We start from the raw sequence: 9,519 nt of genomic DNA, 5'->3' as shown, positions 1-9,519 counted from the left end.
CATCTAATATCTGAATGGCCCTTGAGTATGTAGCAGAATGCATGTTGCTGCTGTTGTTTTTCCGTTAAGCTAGTTAGCCTAGCCTCCCGGAACACTTGCGGGGCACAGCTGTTTTTGTTCCGGTTCAGAGGTCACATAGACCGCTGTCTCCTAGTGAGAGCAGAAAACATTATATTTCCTACAATTTAAGCTTCTGCCTTTTCCAAATGCACTAGTATTATTCAAACGTATTGTTCGGTTTGTAAGCCTCGTACCGGTAACGGTTTAATACGAATATGTATAGTGTTACAGCCCAAGAAACAAATAACCCTAGCTGTGGCGCCACCATGAGTTTATAAGGTGGTATTTCAGCAGTGAAGGCCCAGGTATGAAATGCACGGCCCGCCACTGACTCTCTCTGACCAGAGAGCTTGAAACTATCAGCACCTAAACCATTATTGGTTGTCAGATCATGGGGGTGACTTAGGCCTAAGAACTTAACTCACACGTCAGGGCTCTATAGAGGGCTGTTCTACAGAGCTAAAGGTGGTCATACATTGAGGCGGGACCTCTTACAGGTCTGGGCTCCCTTCACACTACACCAAAAGGGTTCACTCACAGAGGTTTGTTCATTACTGTAAAATACTGTTTCAGACAGTCCTGGCAGAATACACAACCCCATTATAAAAGAGTACAGGTCATACAATTTAAAAGGTATAAATAATGTTTTGCACTGGTCACAGGTTCGGCCTACCAGCTGAAACGCAGCCGATCAATTGGTGCATCTCTAATATTTCCTCTTAACCATCTACACTTCTCTGACCAATGTGGATGAAAAGCAGGATGACCATCATGTGTCCCTGTGCTTGGATTCTTTGGTCACTCAGTTGAACATCCACCATCTCAAACAGGGAGCACGTCAGCCGTGAGTTAAGCCCTGGCGGAGCTCCCTGGGAAGAGCTGGCCGAGTGGTAATTACTGCGAGAGCAAACAGTCGGGACGTAGATTACGCTACTGTTGGCCGGGGCCATGTTTTCTCTCCTCCCCTCCTCTACTGGAGTCGTCAGTGCCGAGGGTCAAGGGTGACGCCGTTTACAACGCCACCGAGTTGGGGAGCCATAATTCACCACGAGGCCGCCCTCTGGGTAAACAGCAGGAAGGGGTAATAACTCATCCACACACCGAACACAAACGGTGTTTCCTCTATAACCCTGCCAACTTCCCCTTTGGTGTGTCTGACCATGCACACACACACACACACACACACACACACACACACACACACACACACACACACACACACACACACACACACACACACACACACACACACACACACACACACACACACACACACACACACACTCCGTCCACACTGCTCACATGGCCACAGTGCAAACATTTAGCAAGGGAGATATAACCTCCAGAGAGAAAACAAATCCACAAGGGCTCACAAAACTGGTGCTTTTGTGAGCCAAAATGATTGAAAACGAGCAGAATAATTCAAGTTCACGTGAAAAAGATTCATTATGACAAGTCGATTTTCAGCTTCTTCAACCTTTTAAGAACTAACATCATTCTCACAGACTTGTTCAAACTTGATCATGTATTTTAAAGTCCACCCCCGTGCAGATGCTATATGTGACTGCAGATATGCAACACTCACACCAAACCAATACGCTGTCCGACACCCAATCAGTCACCATCTCGCCATTTTAATATCTGTCAGTAGAATCAACCATGTGCGAGTCATCCTGCTGATGCTGTTACTTTCACCCCCCCCCCCCCTTACTGTTCGCTCTTCAACTTTTTATGCTCTTCAACGGAAAAGACTGTTTAAAAAAAATCCCCCCTGGAGATAATCATCAATGAACGCCAACATTTCCCAACATGTCTGCTCTATCTTACACGGAATCTGGAATGAGTAATACGTGGTATTAATTTTAATTAAATTAATCAATGGCAATGCTTGTTAGGGAGGAGAGACGAGGGGAGGAAAAAGAAGGAAAGGGGGTGTGGGGGGGGTGAATGAGTGAGAAAAGATTGAGGGAGAAAAGAAATGCATTCACACCTATCATCTAATTATACGACAACATTAATCCCATTAGGGCTGGAACTGATTGCCAGGGTCCGGACCCGGCTGCTCCTGCCTGGGCCTGCTATTATTGCGGCGGAGCCTCGGCTCCTGCCTGCTCCAGCCTGATAACAACTGTAATCACGCCTGGCCATCGCTATCTGCACCGGAGATCAGGCCCCGCGGCTTATCAAAAGTTCACATCTAGCTAAAAGCAGAACAAAGAAGCAGAAAAAAAAAAAACACACACACACACACACACACACACACACACACACACACAAGGGAAAGTCACCAAGGCGCTGCATGAGTCTTCTGTATGCGTGTGTGTGCTCGGAATTTAGACATGCTTGTGTGTTCTACGTCACTTTGGCTCACAAAGAATGAATTAATCTCTCAATTGTGGGTCCATATAACAATCACGTGACCTGAGCCTTGTCAGACTACTGATAACAAAAGCATTCTATTTAGCTGCAACACTGAAGTCATTTCAGAAAGCACCTCTTCTATAAGCTATGAAGAAGTTCCACCAGTGTTTACTGAAAGAAGAAGAAGAAGGAAAGGTGGAGGTCAGAGTGCTGAGTTCCTTGTCAGGCCTCTGCAGGCGTCCCGATTCGCTGGTGGAAGGAGGCGTATTATTCATGCCGACCTCTGAGCTCCAGCACTGATGTCATAGGAACCAGGCTGTGTTCCACACACACACACACACACACACACACACACACACACACACACACACACACACACACACACACACACACACACACACACACACACACACACACACACACACACACACACACACACACACACACACACACACACACACACACACAATCTGTAGTGTGGATCTGCAGGGTGTTATCTATCTACCATCAGCAGGCCTCCTTATCGGCCCCAAACATCTTTCACAGAGGGGTGGGGGAGCAGCAGAGCTGGCTGGGCTGCCATTAAAAACACACCACAACACATTCATCCAGCAGCTGTGTATTCCACACACTTTTTCTCCACTCTTTCTTTCCCACTATCTACCTCTTCTCCTCCTCTTATCACCACACTTTTTCCCCTGCTCATCTCTTCTTTTAATTATCCGGAGATCCTCCTGCAGCCAATCGCAAACAAAACCAGCAACAACAGCGCAACAACGCTGGGAAAATGGCATGCAACAGCCAGATGTAATTACAACGTGCCCTCCATCTCTCCATCTCGCCTTCCATCTGCCCAACCTCCCATCTCCCTCTCTCTGCTGCGCTTTCTGCGATATCGGCAGCAGCGATCGCCGCCAAGTTTTATCACGTCTCCCATCTCAACCGCCAAAATATAAGCCCAGGGATCCAGCCTCAGTGGGCCGCCTGGCCGTCTCCTATCTCCCCATCGAGGAGGGGAGCCTTATCGGGCTGAAAGATCGCCAACCGTTGGGAAGGATGACGCACAAAGAGACACAGACAAATATCTATCAGCTACACTAACACCTACTTCTCCTCTTCAGCTGTGGGCCCACAGAAAGCCCTGCACCTAATCCATTGTTGCTGGGGGGGAAACATTGAAAAAGATATCCATGCTGTGTTGTCTTACTATCGCCACTGTGTGTGTGTGTGTGTGTGTGTGTGTGTGTGTGTGTGTGTGTGTGTGTGTGTGTGTGTGTGTGTGTGTGTGTGTGTGTGGGTGTCTTTTACTAAAGTTTTCTCAGGTCAGAGAATTAGGGGGAAACACTTTGCTCCTCTAAAGCTGCCCATTGGACCTTATTGTTCATTGTAATTGATAATTATTGATATTGTTAAAGATGTAGCCTTCACTTGATTATAGGGATATCACTTTTTCCCCAAAAAATAAAGTTCAAGTGAATGAGAACGAACGTGTTATTTGTTCTCATTCACCGGAACGTGATTTTAGTAATGAACTCAAACCCAACCCTCACCATCAAATACACTGTAAAAGTAAACCTGTTCTTTTCCTTCACACAGCAACAAGTGACTAATGGTGAGGGTTAATAGTGGTTACCCACAACACACTTCTCTACGTAGGTTTGCAAAGACGTTTACTTGTTTCTCTGTAGACGCTTTACCCACAAAAAGCACACTTTGATTTTTACATCTATGACAGGGATGACAAACATACGGCCCGAGGGCCAGAACCGGCCCGCCAAAGGATCCGATCTGGCCCACAGGATGAGAAGTTGTTGAATGAAATGCGCTGCCATTGGTCCACTGGAGGTTGTGCCGTCCTAATAAGACCAGAAGGCCCTTTGCTAGATACGCTGTTATAGATCCATCATGCTAGCGTACAGGCTACGGGACACAACACTCTTAAGTTTAGGCTACTGTTCATGCAGAAGCCACCAGTAGAACATGTCTTTGTCAAAAAGGAGATTCGTTGACACAGTGTGGACCAGTTCCAATTTCTGCACAGAGGTAAAGGGGAAGTGTGCTTGGTGTGTTCACGGCAGGAATAAAGTTTGCTGCCACAATCAGACTCATCGTGATACAAGAACATGCAAGGACAACTGACAACAGAGAAGATGGATGCATTGTTGGAAACAGCAGTCTGCTTTTAGCTCAGTTCATCCTCCGAATGTACTTGTACTTATTTTCACGAAAAGAAAGCTGTCGCTGTTATACATATGGTATCACGTATTGGTTTTACTGGTCCGGCCCACTTGAGATCACATTGGGCTGTATGTGTCCAATGAACTGAAATGAGTTTTAATACTATGGTGATCTATGGTGTCAAATCAAAAATACGATGAATGAGCACCCAACGGGGAAAAGATGGGCACGGACTTGTTGCCCTTGAATTCTGAATTTGGTCAGATTATCACAAATCAAATATTTATATATTTTTAAGTGACAGCCACTTCTACTCCTCCCTTGTAATGTTAAACGTCTGTCCAGTCTTCATTAAATGAGGAGATGCCAGTCCATTTCACTCTCACACCCAAACATCAGAGGGCACATATTCAAACGCAACAATGTCTCAAAATCATCGCAACATTGCTAAAAAAAGCCACATTCTCATCTTTCGGGCATCATTCAAAACTCCTTGCACCTGCTTCACAGTAAATGCCTTCCAGAGGTTGATGCAGTGAAGACTGAATCTGTTGCAGGACGACTTGAGTTTGCATTTACAGTAAATTCACAAACCAACACAGACTTCATTACAGCAACATATTACAATAACTACACAGCCATCACCTGGCTTTAGCTTCATCAGTGAAATTGTACACAATAGAACCACCTCAACCCTTTTTTTAGAGAGGAAGCAGTTAGTACAGCTGATGATGAAAGTCGACCCGATGACACTGTGACCCGACTGGAGTTTGTCAAATCAGTGACAACAAGTAGCGTGCTCCAAACAACATGGTGGACACACTGCACCGGTGGTAGTAGTGGTAGCACCAGCAGCCCCCACCTCTGCTGGACCCCCCCCCCCCCCCCCCCCCCCCCCCCCACACACACACACACACACACACACACACACACACACACACACACACAAGCTGAACAAAGTCCTTATCACTCCTCACTCTTTCCTATCAAAATGTCTGCCAAATCACAAGAGAGTCACAGGGCTGAGAGCCTGGCTGGCCTCAACCGCAGCAGGGGCCTGGTGCACAGGGAAGCATAGTGGACCAGAAGCACTGATAAAGACGGCCATAACACCCCTGAGACGCACACACACACACACACACACACACACTCTCTCTCTCTCTCTCTTTCATACATGCCAAGTCTAGCCTGGGTTTATCGGCCTCGGGGTCTGGGATACATCTCCAGGCCTCGCTGCTGGCTTTACTGTAGGTGCCTGCTGGGAGTTCACAGCTGATAGGCCTCTCTATGGGAACATATGAAAAAACAGGAAGTGACAGACTATATAGACTACTTGCAGAGGCACACCAGAGGACCTCATCAAGAGAAATCCTTAATGGCAACCCAGCGGATATAGCTTGGTCGCTAATAGATGGCGTCAATGAGTTCAGTGCTATTCCCCACAACCTATGGAAGAAAGTGAGCGGCTAAAAATAACTCAACGACATCAAGTCCTCACCGTTATCTGCAAAGAGCAACCAACAACTTTATGTTTCATATTCCAGGTTAGCTAGCTAATGCTACTGATCGAATGGTGAGGCCGCTTTCATACAGATATTCCACTAGTGGTATAACACTGCCCCATAATGTTCGATAATGATGGCGTTCAAAAGTGGCATTATGCGTATTCAAATGGTGTGCCGCTCATGGTAGAGGTCACCCAGAATGCTACTGTTGACAGTTCTGCCCTTTAGTGAAGCTAACGCTAACGTTAGCTTCACTGTGTGACTGCAGGTGCCCATTCAGAGTAAGTTTCTTGTTAGCTAAAGCAGCTGACGATATAGAATGCTGCAGGAGTGAGTCCAAAAACCCGGGAATGAGTTAGCATTTCTGCACTTCTGTAGTTAGATTAAGAGTTTTGAATGTTTTGTTCAACGATAATAAATATGTCAGTAAATATCCCCTCATGAATTGTGAAACTTTTACACGTCTTACAAAGAGTCTAAATGAGTGGACTGAAGGTCCTCACTAGAACACTAGTCCTCCTTTAGCTTAGTGGTGGAGACCTGAAGTCATGTGACCGTGGCTGAGTTCCTTTATATAGAACGTAGCTTGTTACTTCTGGGGATTAAATTCACTGTTCACAAATCATAATCATTAGTGAAGATGATCTTGCTTGACAAAACGTGTCAATATCAGAAACGTTTGTTTAACACAGATTATTTTCTGCAATAATCAAAACTTCAATGGAAAAAAATCCATTTGTCTTTTTGTCAAAGGAACCAGTGATGCTAACTTCCTGTTGGCCTACGAGAAGACGACATCATCCTGCAGGACTCTAGTGATGGAATCACAACGATCATTTATGTGGCGAGACCTCCACAGCTTCTCCAACTAAACTATCTTTGGTCGAGCAATAAAAATACAGAAACCATTATAAAGAGAGAGCATATTAACCAAACAACCACTAATACTAATAGTTTTTAGTTTGAGCAACTTATGGAGTTAACTTCAACTATATATATATATATATATATGGCACAATTCACTGATTCAAACCTCCTTCAGCTTACTGAGACAATGTGTTGCTCAGCGCTAGGTTGCCGGTTGCACAGTATGAAGGCAACTTAAAGACATGACCCTTCTTCATCTCCCTTTGCCCTCTTGGTCTTAACAAAGCCCACAAGGGAGGTTTGCATTAGATCGTGAAAGTTTGTATGTTTTTCTAGAAGCACACGTCCAAGAGAAAATACTCAATCTGGATATTTGGTCACAAATGTCCACTCATTATTATAATTTAGAGCTGTATTTATGTAAGGAGATACTTTACAGCCTCCAAATGTTGCTTTTAGACACCGGCTTTCTGGGAACACAGGGACACAATCACAGATGAGGAGATATTATTATTTGCTCAATGTGATAACTCACCAAACAAACTGTCCCGCTGATGTCATGTTTCCATTCCAGCTGGAGCTTCACATAGAAACACGCACTAATGTTCCTTTAACCCTTCATCTCCAGAAGGCTACAGTGACATTATACTAGACTGCTTCTCAGCTCAGAGTGCAACACGCTGAAGGAGAGGTTAATCACAACATCATTAATATATCAGCGATAAACCTTCACACGTGTTATGAACAGGAAGAGCTCCTCAAGCACGGAGAGCAGCAGAGTGCCAGACCAAGAAAAAGGCCTTTCAAGCGGCCCCGAGACGCATTATTGAGTTAAAGGGATAGATGAAAAAAAAGATCCAATTGTAAGCAGCTATCAGCAGAGATCAGCCGGGCGGCCTATCTAACGCCCCATCTCTTGGAAAAGAGAAGTGAAAAGCCCGGGGGGGGGGATGCAACGGCGGCCTCAGACAGAAAACAAATAAAAAAAGATCCAATTTTAATCTTTATCTGGGCTCACATCGGATCGCTGCTCTATCTGTGTTCACATCGGCTTTTTCAGAGAACACTGACGTTTCCACAACAGAATTAAACAGGAAGCCACAGCTAGCTTCAGCTGCCCGTGAACAAAGCCTTCTCTGCAGGCTAATAACGGACAACTTTTATCCCCGCACAGTCTAGATAGCGACGCTGCCAAAGTGGCGCTTAAACAGCTCCGAGGAGCGGTTTAGCACAAGGTGTAGTGTGCGTCACTCGGAGAACACGCTGTCTGAGATGAACTCAGCTGAACTTCAAGGCTCAGGCTGCTGATAGCATCAACATGAGAGACCGTGTTCTCTGTGTAACTCACACAAACGGCGTCATAAAGCTACCGTAGACGTTCACCACTACTTATTAACTTTGTAGTGAACGCACAGCTCCACAGAAGCGGCGCACTAAACGTGCGGCTTCTTCCCAGAGCGCGCGTGGCTCTCCACGCACTGCAACTACTCACAACAACAACAACAACAACAACAACAACAACAACAACAACAACAACAACAACAACACATCACTGAGCAATGAGCTTGTTTCGTCCTTACGCTTTATCTGCCGGGGTTTGCTCTGCTTCCTCCGGGACATGGCGGCTCTTCTCTCCGACCAGGGAGCCCGCTGTGACGGACAGAAGGAGCGGTCTGGTTCTTCTGAGTTCTTCTTCTTCTTCTTCTGCTTCTTCTTCTGCTTCTTCTTCTTCTTCTTCTTCTTCTTCTTCTTCTCTCTCCTCACGGTTTATTGCTGCGACGCGGCGCTCCGATCAGCGACCGGAGAAATCCGCATGACCCGCCTGCACTTTGGTATCTTCTGCCACGACAGCTAGCGTGGGGCCAACCTGTGGCTGAGTCTGCTTACTGGTCACTGTCCTCCCGATTCTCTTCTTCACAAAAACAAAGCCTTCACCTCACCTTTCTCCCCCGTTTTCCTGCTTAACGTTATTCCTTTCACCGGGCGAGCCACCGCCGCATTCCCCGGCGCGTCTGTGAGCAAACACAGTGAGTCTGTCTTCACAAACACCGACGCCGATAAATAGGAGCTGTTATCTGCTGTTGTTTTCTGTGAAGTTTCGTCTCGCCGGTCCGCCCACTTGTCCTCCTGTACCGACACTGACCCGGGAGCCACTTTCAATGGAGCGCGAGCGCTACAGCCAACTCCGCTTACTACTGAGGAGACGACGCGCCTCTGACACGCCCCTTACGTCTGACGTGTGGCACCGCACTCATCTCCTATTGGATCAAAACTATTCACGTACAGCAGGACATTTCTTATCTATCACAATGAAATCAAATGCATATTCTACTCGTACCTTTACTGCATGATAATGGAACTACATAAAATACACCCTAACATAAATAAATCATTAGTACATTTTATCAGTATCTGTATCTAACAGGCACCTGAAACTTTAAATCTTTAAATACGAATTGTTTTATATATATATAAACCCATATCGCTGTTTTGTTGTAAAATGGAAAAAATAAATAAGGGATATGTTTATTATCTCAGAAAAGTTAAA

The 9,519-nt window shown here is 45.7% G+C and overlaps 1 protein-coding gene across 1 annotated transcript in view; it reads right to left on the bottom strand.

The window, feature by feature from the left end:
- The window catches only part of zfpm1 (zinc finger protein, FOG family member 1), a 103,855-nt gene extending 94,743 nt beyond the window's left edge, over positions 1-9,112 (bottom strand). The window contains exon 1 of the mRNA XM_079163591.1: positions 8,552-9,112. Within this exon, the coding sequence (XP_079019717.1) occupies positions 8,552-8,591 (40 nt within the window). The 5' untranslated portion in view covers positions 8,592-9,112. The remainder of the gene's footprint in view (positions 1-8,551) is intronic.
- Between the last annotated feature and the right edge of the window lie 407 nt (positions 9,113-9,519).

Source organism: Pholis gunnellus (genome assembly GCF_910591455.1).
Source record: "Pholis gunnellus genome assembly, chromosome: 7".
In the NCBI taxonomy this organism is placed as follows: Eukaryota; Metazoa; Chordata; class Actinopteri; order Perciformes; family Pholidae; genus Pholis; species Pholis gunnellus.
This window is presented reverse-complemented; position numbering and strand designations above follow the sequence as displayed.